Source organism: Polypterus senegalus, chromosome 11, assembly GCF_016835505.1.
Source record: "Polypterus senegalus isolate Bchr_013 chromosome 11, ASM1683550v1, whole genome shotgun sequence".
Taxonomy (NCBI): Eukaryota; Metazoa; Chordata; class Cladistia; order Polypteriformes; family Polypteridae; genus Polypterus; species Polypterus senegalus.
The window spans coordinates 106,218,600-106,236,511 of record NC_053164.1 but is presented as its reverse complement, the minus strand read 5'-3'; the positions used below and the strand labels follow the sequence as shown (position 1 = coordinate 106,236,511).

The following is a 17,912-nucleotide window of genomic DNA, read 5'->3' as shown; positions in this document are numbered from 1 at the left end:
ACAAAAGATGGTATGTAAGACTTTTAAAATGTATCGTGTCATTTATATATGTCTTTTTTATGTTTTAATTTTTGCAACTTAACAACAGCAACATAATGTATAGCGTTAGTATTTGAGCCACTGAGAAAGAAATAAAGGACACGGTGAAAACGTGTATTTTGTGATATTAGTGGAAATTTCGGCTTTACTCTCGAAATGTCCACTTTAACCTCGTAGTTTACTTTATCATTAAAGCAGACCGTCATAAACGTCATCCCAGTTTTAAATCGCTACGAGCTTCTTGGACTTGACAGCAGGTAAAGTAAAACAATAAAAAATAGATGGCACAAAAGATGGTATGTGAGACTTTTAAAATGTATCGTGTCATTACGATCGGGAATATGTGACGCTTGAATATAAAAGCACCACGAATGCATCTGTATGTCGGCATTTTGCTTCAGCAGCGGAAAGCAGCAATAGATCGCCAAACAGAACAAATTAAATGTATGATATTCCAACTCTCTGCACATTTAGAATCTTTAGATTTATACTTTATATCACTTTCATGATGAAATGCATTAAAATGTGTATGTTACATTTACATATAATTTCGTTTAAATAATGAATACTGTTAATAAATACACACATGGGGGAATAATTACACACATGGGGGTGTCACGGTGGCGGAGCGATAGCACTGCTGTCTCGCAGGGAGTTATGTTGCTGGTATTCCACACTGTGCTCCGGTTTCCATCCAAAGATATGCAGATTTGGAGATTTGGTGCCGCTAAAATGACGCTAGTGTATGTGTGTGCTTGTATTCACCTTGCGATGAGCTGAGGCCTCGTCAAAGGACTGTTTCTCACTCGTGCCCAATGCTTCCTGGAATGGACACATACATCCCTGGATTTATGGATTTAATCAATAAACATCCTTTTCAGAGATATTGCGGTAAGGTGTTATCGGAATTTAATAGGTGTTTTAGGCAATTCACAGCACAAAGCCGAACATGTTCTCACCGCGATAATATCTCGCACTGCCACCTGGTGGATTCCTCCAGATTTACGTAAAGTACGCGCGCAAGTATAAACACTACAACACTTGTGTAGCAGGAGCGTCCGCTGCAGCATGCGTCGCATCGCGTGAAGTATAACTCCGGCCTTACACCTTTCCAACCCTCAGTGAGTGCCACAATTGCTCCTGGTGCAACATGATGCATCAGGATGGAGGCTGCTCTACTGGAATAAGAACAATTACTGAAATTCTTGCAGAATTCAGCAAATATATTCATTTTTAAAATGAATATTATATTTTTCAAACTATGGTTACATATGAAAATTACAAAAGCTATGACATTAAATTAACAAATGAGTCTGACTACATATTTCAGAAAGTTTATTTAATGTGTAATGTTAGTTAAGACTAATGATGACTTGGGTCATTTATGTCAGGTAGCCCGCACTGGACATTTTGTTTTTTTCTGTCCTCCTGGCCATATGATCTTACTTTACTCTTTGTTACTTAGTATTACCTAATCTTATTTTGTTTCATAAAAACATTTCATTCTTCACCCTGTAAAACACTTTGAGCTACACCATTTGAAAGAAAATGTGCTATATAAATAAACGTTTTTGTTGTTATTGTAATAATGTGTCACGCATGCGCGACTAGGAGGCCGCGGAAGGATCTTAAATCACATCGAAGGGCGTTCGCCGGTGGGGAGTACTAACCTTTCTTCTTTGTTTTCCAGAACCAAAGACGCTCCGCCATGACTCTTGCCCGCAGTACGTTTACTTCCGCCCTTCCTCCGCCATCTTCCATGACATCAGCAGTCCCATCATCCCTCACGGTTCCTTACCAGCATTCCTCCACTTCCAGCTCCTCCCTTATAAAAATGGCCGCCAGCGCCTAGTATGGCGTCGCGCTTATGAACTGTTTAGTTTGTAACCATTGACCTCATTTTTTTGCTTTATTGTGGAGCGTCTACAATATACGGGGCCGGAAAACCCCAAACCTTTATGCCTGTTGTTGTTGAAACTTTTACATTGGCGTAGTCGGCAGGATAAACGTCCGAGAAAAATGACTGAAGGACAGGATCTGAACACGGTGCTACAGGGGATGAATGCCCAGATCGTCGCCCTGCAGCAAGCCCAGGTCACTACCAACCGGGAGTTGGAACAAACGAAGGCCCAGTTGGCGGAAGCTCGAAGGGTAAGGCCTGATCCCCCTCATCTTACACCCCCGCCTCTGGTGCCTATGAGCGAGGGCGACGACATCGAATCGTACCTCGGTATCTTTGAACGGACAGCCACCCAGAACGAGTGGCAGCGGTCCGAGTGGGCGTCCATTCTTGCGCCCTACCTGAAGGGACCCGCGCAGCGCGCTTATTATGACCTTCCCGAGGAGGAGGCTGCAACGTATGACCTCCTCAAACAAGAGATTCTGGCATGCTATGGCATTACGCCTGGCCAGCAGGCAGCCGAGTGGAGGACTTGGCAGTTTGACCCGGAAAAGCCGGCCCGAGCCCACACCTTCGATTTTTGGGGTAAGATGGGGCGGTGGCTACGGCCCGAGGGGCCCCAAGCCAGGAAGGTCGTGGAGCAGGTGGCCTGTGAGGGCCTCGTTAACGCCCTGCCAAGCTCCTTTGCCCAGCAGGTCCGGCGCCATCCTTATAAGGATATGGCCGGACTCTTAGAGGTCCTGGAGCGTCAACTCGCGGCCTACCAAGCCGAGGGGTCAGAAAGGCAAGCACGTGGGAACCGACAGGGACGGGTGGCACACCCCGAGCCCTCTCGACGCGCTGCGGAAGCGCTGCCGAAGACCAAAGAAAAGCCGGCCCCTCTGCGCTGTTACAAGTGCGAGGAGACCGGCCACCTACTGCCAACCTGTCCCCTCAACACTGCAACGGAGCTAATGGACTGCACCTGGGCCTCCACGGAAAGGTATTGTACTCCGTCGCACCCACTGGCTAGTCCAAACATGGGAGTGGTGTTGTTAAACGGGCACTCGGTGGTGGCTTTATTTGACTCCGGCAGTAACATTACCATTGTTGCTCGCCGTTACGTTTTACCGCAACAGTGGCTTACGCAGCATTTGCAGGTCACATGTGTGCACAGAGAGACCAGGTCTTACCGTTCCGCCCGGTGCTACATTACAAGGGGTAGGTTTCCAATCAGACAGTTGCGCTGTTGCCTGAACCCCACTATCCGGTAATTTTGGGACAAGACTGGTCGCAAAAGAATTGCGGGAAGACGAACACCGCTCCCGGAGCCTCTCTAGGTCTTGCTATGAGGGGACGAGGCGCCCCTCCCGCGGTCTCCACGCCATGCTCTAGGACAGGCCAAAATGGGGCAGGCACGTCGGGGGAGGTCTCTCTGGCGACAGACTCCGACCCAGAAGTATCCGCCGGGGAAGGGACAAGCCAGGGGACACTTCCGCTGACTCGCTCGCCAGACCCTCTGAGCCAGTTGGACCACCAATTCCGGTCCTACCTGCCTCATTCAAAAGGGAGCAGTGGAATGACGATTCCCTGCGGTTTGCCCGGAATGCGATCGTTCTGCCAGGCAGCTCACAAGCTGATGGTTCCATGCCACCAAGCCCTTCTTTGTGCTGGCAAACGATCTGTTGTATCGGGTAGCAGCCCACGAGGGCGAGGTGCGGAAGTTGCTGCTAGTGCCGCGTACTTTCCGGCGGGAGGTATGTGAACTAGCACATGCCCACCTCCTAGGCGCCCATCTTGGGGCCGAAAAAACACTGGAGAGGATCAAGCTCCACTTTTACTGGCCCGGGATCAACGAGGAGGTCCGGCGCTTCTGTCAATCCTGCCCAGACTGCCAGATTCACCAGATTCCCAGGAGGGACCGCACTCCTCTCGTCCCTATTCCCCTAATAGACATTCCGTTTGACAGAATGGGGTCGACCTAGTAGGCCCCCTAGAACCCTCGACCTGTGGTGACAAATACATACTGGTCATGGTGGACTACGCTACCCGGTACCCAGAGGCGGTTCCCTTGCGCTCCGCTAACACAAAAAACATCGCACGGGAATTGGTCCTTTTATTTTCTAGAGTGGGGATCCCCAAGGAAGTCCTCACAGACCAGGGTACTCCCTTCACCTTGGATACGTTCAGGGAGGTTGCCAGATTACTCCGGATAAAGCACCTGAAGACGTCTGTCTACCATCCCCAAACAGACGGGCTAGTAGAGCGCTTTAATCAGACGCTTAAACAGATGCTCCGCAAGGTAGTCAGCGCCGATGGCAGGAATTGGGACCAGCTCCTACCGCTAGTGCTTTTTGCCTACTGGGGAGGTACCCCAGGCCTCTACAGGGTTCTCCCCCTTTGAGCTATTATATGGGCGACAACCCCGGGGACTTTTGGACGTACTAAAAGAGGGCTGGGAGGATGAGGCCCTTCCCTCCTCTAATATATTGGAGTATGTTGCGCAACTGCGCGACAGGCTCGCTAAAATCAGGCCTATCCTCAAAGACCACGTGACGCGTGCGCAGGCAGCACAGGCCCGGTGTTACAACCGCAACTCCGTCCTCCGGGAGTTCCACCCGGGGGATCGAGTGTTGGTACTTGTTCCTACCTCCCACTCGAAGCTGCTGGCTCATTGGCAAGGCCCGTACGAGGTTAAGGAAAGGAAAGGGCTCGTCGACTATTTGGTCCTCCAACCTAATCATCGACCGAGCGAAAGGATCTATCACATTAACTTGTTGAAACCGTGGAAGGACAGAGAAGAGTCTCCCAACTCCGGTAGGTCCCTCTCTTTATTCGCTGGCGCCCTTAACCTCGGTGATGAGCTGACCCCCTTACAGCGGCGTGAGATAACCCAGGCTATTCACGCCATCCCTGAAGTAGTGAGCGAGTCGCCAGGCCGGACCTCCCTGATTGCGCACGATATAGTCACGGACCCCGGAGTGATCGTCCGGGAGAGGCCTTATAGACTCCAGGAGGCAAAACGCGCCGAAGTGGAACTGGAGGTGCAGCGGATGTTGGATATGGACATTATAGAGGAAAGCCATAGTCCCTGGTCCAGTCCTATCGTCCTTGTTTCCAAGCCGGACGGCTCCTAGAGATTTTGTGATGACTTCAGACGTCTAAACCAGGTCTCCAAGTTCGACGCCTACCCAATGCCCCGCATCGACGAACTACTCGAGCGGCTGGGTGCGGCCCGATACTTGACTACTCTTGATATGGCGAAAGGGTATTGGCAAATTCCCTTAACGGCATCTGCAAAAGAGAAGACGGCCTTTAGCACCCCTAGTGGACATTGGCAGTACAAGGTCCGCCCATTCGGGCTGCACGGGGCCCCAGCGACCTTTCAGCGTCTGGTGGATAGAGTGTTGAAACCCCACCAGTCCTATAGTGCCACCTACCTGGATGACGTGGTCATTTATTCCGGCACCTGGGAGGAGCATCAACTGCAGGTTTCGGCTGTCCTTGCGACACTGGGTAAAGCCGGTCTCCGTATCAACCCCCGTAAATGTTTTTTTGGCTTAAAGGAGGCCAAGTATTTAGGTTACCTTGTGGGACGAGGACAGGTGAGGCCCCAATGCTCCAAAGTTAAAGACATCTTAGAATGGCCCCGTCCGAGTACCAAGAGACAGGTGGAGGCTTTCTTGGGGTTAGCAGGGTACTACCGCCGGTTCGTGCCCAGTTTCTCCGAAAGGGCAGCACCCTTGACTAATTTGACAAAAAAAGGTACTCCCTTACAAGTGGTATGGAACGACAAGGCGTAACACGCATTCGGTGACTTGAAAAAAGCCCAAACGTCGGCACCTGTACTACGGACCCCTGATTTTGGGTTACCTTTTGTCCTCCAGACCGATGCTTCGGACACTGGCCTGGGCGCCGTGTTGAGCCAAAGCACCAATGGTGTCAAACACCCCGTGATGTACCTGAGCCGGAAACTGCTGGATCGGGATGACCCGGTATGCGGCAGTGGAGAAGGAAGCCCTGGCCATTAAGTGGGCCGTGACTTATCTCCGGTACTACCTATTGGGTCGCGAGTTCACTCTGGTGACTGATCACACTGCGCTTCAGTGGATGTCCCTTCATAAAGAGTCGAACCCGCGAGTCACCAGGTGGTTTCTGGATTTGCAACCCTATAAGTTCACGGTCACTTATCGCCGCGGCGGCCTTCAAGCCAACGCCGATGCCCTCTCGCGTATCCATGACCTCTCGGTACGGTCCGCCTTATCTGACAGTCTTGGGCTAATTGGGGGGGAAGGGGGTCGTGTCATGCATGCGCGACTAGGAGGCCGCGGAAGGATCTTAAATCACATCAAAGGACGTTCGCCGGTGGGGAGTGGCGGGGTACTAACCTTTCTTCTTTGTTTTCCAGAACCAAAGACGCTCCGCCATGACTCTTGCCCGCAGTACGTTTACTTCCGCCCTTTCTCCGCCATCTTCCATGACATCAGCAGTCCCATCATCCCTCACGGTTCCTTCCCAGCATTCCTCCACTTCCAGCTCCTCCCTTATAAAAATGGCCGCCAGCGCCTAGTATGGCGTCGCGCTTATGAACTGTTTAGTTTGTAACCACTGGCCTGATTTTTTTGCTTTATTGTGGAGCCTCTACAATATACGGGGCCGGAAAACCCCAAACCTTTATGCCTGTTGTTGTTGAATCTTTTACAAATGATACAAACCATCACTTATCTCTAAATTTCCCACTGGGACAGTAGTAGTGAGAAATGAATCATTCACATTTTAAAACTTTTATTTTTTAAGCCAGGGATTCCCAACTTGTGGCCCCAGACAAGCTGTTGGAGGTTAACAACAAGCAATTACAAATCATTTTTCAATGTTCACTCTTCTAAATATTTATGTTTAGTGGATGTTTAATACTGCATCATATGCAAAGACTTTTAATGCTCTTGTAAATTGTGTGTCTGTCAAATCAGTATATTAGGATGTTTTACAATGCATCATGAGAGCTTCTAATTGTGTGTTTTCACATGCATACCATGGCAAGGAAATTACAAACAGAAGACAATTAGGAGATGGGACACACAAAACAGAACGGGAGATGGCAATCAAGACACTGTGCATTCTATTAAGAGTCACAAATTTGAAAGATGAAGTGAACAGCACACAAACTAATTTTGTTGGCACTCCTCATATTTATAAACACAGGTACATTCTGTGTGACTGCACTTTCTCTGCAATTTGCCAAATAAAGTGATTTTTTATGCTCAGCTCATGAACAATAATCTGCAATCAAAAGTTCACCGTGTCATCACTAATTTTTATCCTGACTATAAATAATTAATCTCCTTTAGACGGCATCAGAAAGCTTACTAACATAAGCATTTACGATTTTCAAAAAAATATTTTATTTAGAAAGCATTCAAGTAAATTGTATAGTACATTTTTTAATTTATTAATAAACAAACAGGGTTGGAGGAGTTGGTTATGTTCTAACTAATTGTAAAAAGTTGTTCTAGTTTTGCTTTATTCAGTGATTTTCTTCATTAACGTTTTTTTAAAATTTTGATCTCATAAATTATTAAGCAAATAATGATGTCATTAGGAGGAGAATATATACATTCTGTAATATGTGTAACCTTAGTATTTGGTGTCCTTTTCAAGAAAACATGTTGATAACTTATTGTGTGGCTCATGTAGCTTGTTAACAACTTAAGCAGTGGCACTCAGTTTTAAAAAAAAAAAAAAGATTGAGAGCCATTGCTTTAAGCATTGCCACTTAATTCTTAGCATTTTGTAGCAAATAATATTTTTATTGTCTATAATGCACTACACTCTTGATTTTGGAGGCTATAGCTGAGACAAGCCATTTTGCAGTAAATAGCCTAAACTGCCAATATACACAATGGATCATAAAATCAATCTGCAATCAGAACAAAAAATACAAATACAATCTACATGTATTTGCAGTTTATCAAGAAAATTACTGAGCTTTAAATCAAAATATTATTTACTAACATTATATAGAACAGACTTAAAAATAGTTTAAACTGATATGAAATATCTGCAGTGACTCATCCAATGGACATAGTTTTCTCCAGGTGGGATAGCTTGCTTTGACATTCAAAGACAAACTGTTTAAAGCAGGGGTTGGCAGTCTAAGGCACGCGTGCAACATCAGGCACACAGTCATTTTCAGTGGAACCCAGAAGATTAACAGTCACTTGTCTACAAAATGATTTTACATTTCTTAATAAAACATAACTGTAATAAAGTAAGTCCACTTTTATTATAGCAAGCATTAAAAAAAATTAAATCAGTAAATAAAAAAATATTGCTTAAGAGCAATATTTCATATGCGTACACTCCTCACTGAGCAGCCACACACACACACACAACGGCAGTATTAACCGTTGCTAAAACCATCTAATTGACATGCTACTGTGTCATTATGGTGAACAGTGTCAGGCAAGAGTAGCAGTCATTCTTTTTAACATGGGCAGACAAAGGAGTTTGGTTTTCTTGCAAGAAGGGATCAAGCTGTATATACTCTGTTTTGTGAAAATATTGTGTGCCAAAAAACAAGTGTATGGCATAACTTTGAAATGAAGTAGAAAAAATTTAAGGACGGGACAAACAGGAGAGTGGCAGCAAAATATGAGAAGCAATGTAGTGTGCTTTGGAAAAGGTTGCTGACCTCTAGTTTTGAGCTACATTGTTGTGTAAATTTTACATTTTGGAAATTATGAAAAAAAATTAACAATCAAAAGTAAAATATTACATTTCAGAATAATCATAAACTGGTAGCATTTAAATAGTTGAGGACTCAAAGAAGTGCAAAAAGGAAAAATAATGTGGTACTTATTTATGTTAAGAATAAATTAATAAAAATTATTGTGAAACATAAGGCACCTCAAAGATAAAAAAGGCTGTAGATTCAGAATTAACTATAACACATGAAATGATAAAGACAGACAGAACTCCTTACCTCGTAAAAGCGGCACAACTGAACCCCAGGGTTTTGTTGCTTCCGGGAACGAATGTAAGATGCTGTCATACTGTGGCATTTTCCATCTACATCTTTTCCAAATCGAAGGGAACTCACCTAATAAAAAGTAAAACAGGTCTATGAGTTTCATAGGAAACTCATACGTTGTACCAAAAACAACTTCAGTTTCTTTACATCCTTGCATTATCCACTACTGCTATTTTTTCACTTAAGAAACATAAGTAAAGTTAGACCGCTTATATCACTGAAAGATGCTGAGAAATTAGTTCACGCGTTTGTTTTCAGTCGACTAGATTACTGTAACGCACTCCTCTCAGGACTACACAAAAAAAGATATAAATCGTTTGCAACTAGTGCAGAATGCAGCTGCTAGAATCCTAACTAGGAAAAGAAAATCCGAACACATTTCTCCAGTTTTAATGTCACTACACTGGTTACCTGTGTCATTCAGAATTGACTTTAAAATTCTGCTTATGGTTTATAAAGCATCTTATATATCGGAATGTCTGACACCTTATATTCCAAATCGTAACCTCAGATCCTCAAATGAGTGTCTCCTTAGAATTCCAAGAACAAAACTTAAAAGAAGTGGTGAGGCGGCCTTCTGCTGTTATGCACCTAAAATCTGGAATAGCCTGCCAATAGGAATTCGCCAGGCTGATACAGTAGAGCACTTTAAAACACTGCTGAAAACACATTACTTTAACATGGCCTTTTTATAACTTCATTTTAATCTTAATTTAACTTAATCCTGATACCCTATATGTTCAATTTCCTCAAAATAACTATTCATGGTGGCTCTAAAATCGGTACTGACCCCTACTCTCTTTTCTGTTTCTTTTTCCAGTTTCTTTGTGGTGGTGGCGCACTCAAAGCTTCATGATGCTCCAACAATGATGGACGGATTAAAAGGCAGAAGTCTATGTGACCATCATCATCATCAAGCCCTTCCGTGAGAATCCTAAATCCAAAGAGGACTGTTTCATTTATGTTAGGTAGAATGCCCAGAGGGGACTGGGCGGTCTCATGGTCTGGAATCCCTACAGATTTTATTTTTTCTCCAGCCGTCTGGAGTTTTTGTTTTTCTGTCCCCCCTGGCCATTGAACCTTACTCTTATTCGATGTTAATTAATGTTGATTTATTTTGTTTTATAATTGTGTCTTTCATTTTTCTATTCTTTAATATGTAAAGCACTTTGAGCTACTGTTTGTATGAAAATGTGCTATATAAATAAATGTTGTTGTTGTTGTTGTACTGCAATTCATTAACTGTGAAATATTAATACATATTTTCACAATTAGACACAAAACAGAAGGAAGATCTTGCTAAGTTTCTGACAGTGAATGGAAGTTATCTTCAGACAGAGCTCTGTCTCTTCAGAGAATCCTTGGGTAACCCTGATTTGACTGAGAGAGCAGTTTTGAATGAGTAGTTTCTCATGGAGTCCCTAAGGAGGGACACTACCTGCATTGTGAGGGAGCATTAGTTATGGCACTACAGCCATGTGGCGCGGTTCCCTGAGAGTGATCCGGCTTGCAGGATCCTCATTGTTGAGGACACAACTTGTTGGATTAGGCCATGGGGATGTCCATGTAACACCTGGCTACAGCACATGCAGTAGATGGTCATTTCCAGAGGGTGGACCGCATGGCTGTCTGGGGGTTGCCAACCAGGATCCCGAGCTGTTTCATCATTTGGTGGATACAACAATGGACTGTACCAGTGCACGCTCCCCATCCTGACCGGAGAATATATTTTTCTTCTGTTTGTTCAGCCAGTTCTACACATCATATGTATCTCTCTCAACTTAAACATTCTGTCTCCTTAATAATAGGGAGTGCTGTTTTTTTTATTGACTTTGATCTTCACTGTCAGAGAGAATGAACATTTTGGGCCACTAGTACTCTGGGAAAGAGAAATAACCTACATTGCCATCATTCAAACTTTCTTAAAATGTTGTACTTTTATTTATACAATTCAGAATTTAGAATTATTCATTGAATGCTTCCTAAACACACCTTCATCCTACCGCATAAATCTTTCTGTTCCTTATTGAATAGGTACTGCCCTGTTTTGGTTTCTCTTTGGTTTGGACACATGATGATACACGTTTTCCACATGAATTCAAATATAAAAAATGAAGTGCATCGTAAATGGTGTGGCTCTAGTTTCAGTTCTATTCTAAAAAACTAATTTTGAGCAAGCAACGTAGTGTAGCAGTCAAAATATTGGACCTTAAACTCACAAATTCCCTAGTCTTCTATTCACTATGTGATTAAAAGCAAGTTTCATAACCTACCTGGGCACTAACTAAAGCCAAGTCTTTAAATTTGATTGGAGACTCTTTGATTTTATAAAGGTTTAAGAGCCATGTGAAATTAAGTCCTAGAAGTAAATACTAACTCAGGAAGAACAACCTGAAGTTAAGATTATGTTTCTTAGCTAAATAAACACTAAAGGGCCTTTGGACAACTATTTGTGAAAGCCATTACAAAAGGAGCATTATTGATGCTTCAATAAATATACAGTAGTAAACATATTTTATACATTGCTTACATTTATCCCATCCATGTGTATTTTTTTCCAGAAATATTATTTTCAAAACACTTTTAGCAGTGACATTTGTTTTGGCAACAAATCGTCTTGATGGTTTGAAGTTTCCCTAACTCCAATAATCTCCAGCTTCTCCAGGGGAATTAAAATTTCTTTAGCACATTCTGGATCTCCCATTATGCTTCCTCCCAAGGAAGCATACTTACAAATGTTATGTCTAAGGCACCAATATGGTTCTCACTTGGTGCCCAAACTACCTTATGGAATTAAGTTTTATCTGATAATACATTAAAAATTCTGTCTGTCAACCAAAGATTAAAACCACAGATGAATATGAGAATACAAATTTGCATGTTTGTCCAACTACTGCTTCTACAGAAGAACTACTATGTTCTTTCCAACTTTGCTTCTTGCTTCTCTTTCATTGGCCACATCTCACTCCCATATTTCATACATCTCCTCACGCAGCATTCTTACGTTTATCTTCTATGCCAGAAAAGGTCCTTTAGAAATGAGAACTTATTCCATGTTCTTCTCACCCTTGCTACTACTACCATGACTGCACGTTCAGCTGCACATTGCATGTCACCTAAAAATCACTTTCACCAAACACCAGTTCTGAAATGTATATTTACAATTACTATCCTGCAAACCTTACACAAAGGTCATGGATGGCAAGTTAAAACTACCCTTCATATCTCTACATTTTTCGCATATATCGCATATATCAACAGATTACAATATGTTCAGAACTCTGCTGCTTGTTTATTCATACACACTAAAAAATCTGCTCACATCACTCCTGTCCTCTATGAGTTACATTGCTGACCAGTTTCTTCAAAAATCAAATATAAAATTATCCTTCTCACTTTTAAAGCCCTTCATGGTTTAGCCCCTTATTATCTGTCTGAGCTGCTGCTTCCTTACACTCCTGCCCGTGCATTACAATCATCGGACGCTAACTTACTCACTGTACCTAAATGCAGCTTAGTAACTATGGGTGGCAGAGCTTTCAGAGTGATAGCCCCTAAAATTTGGAATTATCTCCCTCTCAGCCTTCACAAGGAAAAATCTATTATTAATTTCAAACATCTGTTAAAAACACATCTCTTCAATGTATATTATTCTTCATGAATGTAATTTCTACTGTATTGTTAATGTGTGTATTGAATTGTAAAGTGTCCTTGAGTGTATGAAAGGCGCTACATACATAAAACTTATTATTATTATTATTATTATTATACCCAATTCTGATGGCCATGCACTGAAATGTATTTTTGCTAAGATTTTTTCTGAACATGGTGCACAGTCATGCAGACATTTACTTTATATATCCTCCACATTTGCCTCAAAATATGAACCTGTTTTTCATATTTTCCCTGATGGCTTTTATTTCCAAATCAGCATTCCTCTCCTTCAACTCCACTTTGCTTATTACTATCAATATATACAATTCACACACTTCTCTGATTACCACCTCCATTACTATCATATAAAGCAACAGACTGAGAATGGAGACCTGGTACAGCTCATTGGTCAAGAACTCATTAATAAAATCCTAAAACGAGCACACTGGGCCTGTTTCTGACTTTCACACTCTGTCAGCTGCTTTATCATATATAAAGAACTATTTTAGACAGAGCTCTCTGTTCGTGTAACGGTTTTTCCTTTTAGGTGTTGGCTAAATGCCGAGTTCTCTTCTTTGAATTCATTCTAAAGCATACTGTTGTACTGTATTTGCTATGTTTGGATTCTTTGTTTTAGTTATGTTCTGTTTTAATGTTTTAAATATAGAAAGGAAAAAAAATACTCAAGATCATCATAGTCATAATTTATTTACACCTAGCTTTTTCAATGCCCATCATATCACCCTGTCAAAAGACTTGAAAACAAATATTGCACATGTTGTTCTGTTCTCAAACAGGAAACGGCGCAAGCGATCCCAGCATACAGAATGTATATACTATATAGTTTCATTTCAAGACATGACAAATATTTGAATTATCATATTTAAATTATTAGAACCAAGTCAGGTCAGGTCAGGCGGGGCAGTGCGTTGCCTTACCCATCACACGATGAAACAGCTCGGGATCTTGGTTGGCAACCCCCCAAGCACAAATGCGGGCCAGTCCCACCCTCCTGCCAAGTGTTATGTGGGCATTCCCTTGGCCTGGTCCAGCCACTTGGGTCCTCAAAAATGAGGATCCTGCGAGCCGGATCACCCTCGAAGAATCGCGCCACATGGCCATAGTGCCATAACTGACTCTCCCTCACAATGCAGGTAATGTGCCTCATTTGGGACACCATGACCAACTGCTCATTCGACACAAAGTCAAACCAGCGGTACCCAAGGATTCTCAGAGGAAGACACAGTACCAAAGGAGTCCAGTCTTCATCTCAGGTCACTGGATAGCGTCCATGTCTCACAGCCTGTACACTGGCACTATGAGTGCTATGCAGAGTGGAGGCAGAACCTCTGTGTTTTTCCCATTTGATTCTGGGGTTCGTCAGGGGCATGTTCTTGCTCCTGCTCTGTTCAATGCTTGCATGGACTGGGTGTTGAGCAAGGTCGTGAGGTCCAGAGGCTGTGGGGCAACTGTTGGCGAACAAAGATTCACTGAACTTGACTTTGCTGATGATGCAGTGACCTTCGCGGAGTCAATGGAGGCTCTGATTAGGCCTTTTGAGAGACTGAGCAAGGAGTTTGTGTGTCTGGGCTTGCGAGTGTCCTGGATAAAAACCAAGATCCAGGCGTTTAATGACCTCTTGGGCACAGCCATCAGTGGTGTGTCTGTCTGCGGAGACAGTGTCGACCTTGTCAAGAGGTTTACTTACCTTGGCAGTGACATTCATGTCTCTGATGACTCTTCCTATGAAGACAGCAGACGGATTGGGAGAGCATGGGAGTTTTGTAAGGTCACTGGAAAGGGGTGTGTGGCACTCCTGATATCTCTGCAAAAGGATGAAGGTCCAAGTCCTTACAGTCCTGGTGCTCCCCTTTTTGCTTTATGGTTCCAAGACATGGATACTATCCAGTGACCTGAGAATAAAACTGGACTCCTTCTGTACTGTGCCACTTCAGAGAATCCTTGGGTATGGCTGGTTTTACTTTATGTCAAATGAGCAGTTGCTCATGGAGTCCCGAATGAGGAACATCACCTGCATTGTGAGAGAGCATCAGTTACGGCACTACGGCCATCTGTCACGGTTCCTGAGGGTGATCAGGCTGGCAAGATCCTCATTGCCGAGGACCCAAGTGGCAGGACCAGGCCAAGGGAACACCCACCTAACACTTGGCTGCAGCAGATAGATGGTCATTTCCGGAGGGTAGTACTGGACTGCATGTCTGTCTGGGGTGGAGGGGAGGTTGCCAACTGGGATCCTGAGGTGTGTGTCGCTCCCGATATCTATGCAAAAAGACAAAGGTCCAAGTGTTTAGAGTCCTGGTGCTTCCTGTCTTGCTATATGGTTTATTAGAACCAATGGTGTAGAAAATTTTAACAGAAGTCCAATGTTGTATTAAAGGATATGTGATATATCCTACTGTTCAGCATGTTATAAATGTACACTTTCATTTCAGAATGCAATAAAAACCAAAAACAAAAAATCTGTTGTAAATACTTTGGGCTAATCACTGCTTTGCAAACATCAAAAAAAGCATTGTGAGATTTCACTTTTGGGAATGTTTGCCAAGTGCTTCATTTAATTTTAGTCAGTTTATTATTTTTTAATTTATTTTATCTTGTTTAAATTTACATTTTGTTAAGAAATCAAAACCAACTCTTCAAAAAAAGTTTTTAAAATGTATTTATAAAAATCAAATACTTTCACTACAGATTTAATAACTTTTTAAAAATGTACATGTAAAATGACTTAGACCTTTTTTGCCTTTTACCATTAAGGGCATCAAAGATTAATGTTGTTTTTTCTGTTACCTGATCCTCAAATTTCATCTAATTAGATTCATTTGTCAACTTAAGATGTTGAGAAATGTCTGGTAAAGGGTTACAGGCGTTGTACCATCTTTTCCCTTGTTTATTCCAAATGTTCAGACAAAAAACAGAGGCGACTTGTAAAATGCTGCATATGCATTACTGGCAACAGCCTGGTTTGGGTAAGCCTTAAGAACTAACATAAAATTCAATGCCATTGAAAGGAGCTTAAAAGCTCTTGTATTTCTGCTTTTATGGTCCTCTCTGTTCAGGCAAAGTGATATTTGGCTTGTCCCCTATCATCACAGTTAGCATATCTTCAATGTTATGGGCAACACTTATGAGTTCAAGAAGAGCTCTCTCTATGGCGTAAATGTAGAGAAGCTGTTTTTCCGGCATTATAACTTGAAGCTGTCTTGAGGTGGGAAAACCTTTTAATTTTGTTTGATTGTGGATGGCTTCCTGAAGCCAAATCTAATAGATTAGAGTTAATTTAGAAGTTAGTTTATTTGCTGATGCACAGTACTGTATGAAAGGAGGAAAAAAAATGTACTGCTGGATGGAACCAGTAATGACAATAAAAAATTTATCTCCAGTAACTTGCCAAATGTTTAAGAAAATAACAGTCTTGCAATTTAAAGTTCAGCTGCTAATTAAGGAGCACCCACAGCTACCAAAATGTGTTTTATTAGTTGCTCAATACATTGATTATACTGTCCCAGTCTTTATAGGTAACCTTTAAATAGATCTAATGACACAAAACAGGGGGCGCATGGACTAGCCAGTCTGATGTGAACCAGTGAGCTTCATTTAAAAAACCATCAATCTGAACTATCCCTGAAAAACTCAACTGAACCAACTCTAAAATAATCTCAATATTGTATACACAGTTGCTACTAGAAGTATTTTGACATGTTCAGTTGCTACTTTTTAACAAGAGGCTTACTGTTATAGTAACTCAATAGTGTAGTGGCTTAGTTGGTTAGTTTGTGTCCTGAATAACACGGTTCAACTCCAACAGGAGGAGGCTATATTTCTCTAAATATGTATTATTTAAATCAAATCAGCAAACATAATCATTAAAAATGACTAATACAGTATGAACACTATAGTAGCAGAAAGTGATTATTAATAACTTATAATTTCAAACTGATGTTATTTTGAAATTTTGTTTTGTGCAGGAGACTTAATAGGTTTTGAAAGCCTACGCTTCCTTATTAAGACACTTTTTTAAACATAGTTTTCCAAAATTCCCTTTTATGGGCTCCATCTTGACAAAGTATTTTGTGAACAAAAATGATACATTACAATGTAAATGATGTTTCTTATAGGGAGGGAAGGGCTTCTGTTCTCTTTCTCCGATGCAGAATACTCGTCCTCATCTGAGTTTACCTCTGTTATGCACGTCTTTATTTGAAAACAGCAATATCAGAGCGCGACTGAGAGAATAAAACCGAATTAAAAAAAAGCGCTAAACTTTACAACCACCATACATTTACATCGGCTGTTACAGACTCAGATCAAATGTATGTTTTTATTGTATAACAGTAACAAGAAGGGCAGCTCACTCCTCAAAACATTTATTTTGTGATGCGGCAAGGCTTGAAACTGCAACCTGTTGATTATTAATCAGCAGCTCTTACTGCTGTACTACCAAAACAGTCGTAACAATGACATACACTAACCCAATTTCATTTTCTTTGGTTACAGTCTTGAAAGCACACTTGTTTTGTTATACTTTTACTTTTTGTGAAAGTGCTTATCTGATATTTGGACTTCAGTCTTCACACATTATATACACTTCACGTCAAAATTTTGTCATTAGTACTAAAACATGAAAAAAGTTTGTCTTTTAGGTATGTGTTCAACATTTCTGTCATACTACACTTACAGTGCATCCAGAAAGTATTCACAGCGCATCACTTTTTCCACATTTTGTTATGTTACAGCCTTATTCCAAAATGGATTAAATTCATTTTTTTCCTCAGAATTCTACACACAACACCCCATAATGACAACATGAAAAAAGTTTGCTTGAGATTTTTGCAAATTTATTAAAAATAAAAAAATTGAGAAAGCACATGTACATAAGTATTCACAGCTTTTGCTCAATACTTTGTCGACGCACCTTTGGCAGCAATTACAGCCTCAAGTCTTTTTGAATATGATGCCACAAGCTTGGCACACCTATCCTTGGCCAGTTATGCCCATTCCTCTTTGCAGCACCTCCATCCATCAGGTTGGATAGGAAGCGTTGGTGCACAACCATTTTAAGATCTCTCCAGAGATGTTCAATCGGATTCAAGTCTGGGCTCTGGCTGGGCCATTCAAGGACATTCACAGAGTTGTCCTGAAGCCCCTCCTTTGATATCTTGGCTGTGTGCTTAGGGTCGTTGTTCTGCTGAAAGATGAACCGTCACCCCAGTCTGAGGTCAAGAGCACTCTGGAGCAGGTTTTCATCCAGGATGTCTCTGTATGTTGCTGCAGTCATCTTTCCCTTTATCC

General features: G+C 42.2%; 1 protein-coding gene across 1 annotated transcript in view; it reads right to left on the bottom strand.

The window, feature by feature from the left end:
- The window catches only part of ercc2 (excision repair cross-complementation group 2), a 107,546-nt gene that overhangs the window by 74,158 nt on the left and 15,476 nt on the right, over window positions 1–17,912 (bottom strand). Inside the window, exon 6 of the mRNA XM_039769437.1 lies at window positions 8,901–9,017. Within this exon, the coding sequence (XP_039625371.1) occupies window positions 8,901–9,017 (117 nt within the window). The remainder of the gene's footprint in view (window positions 1–8,900; window positions 9,018–17,912) is intronic.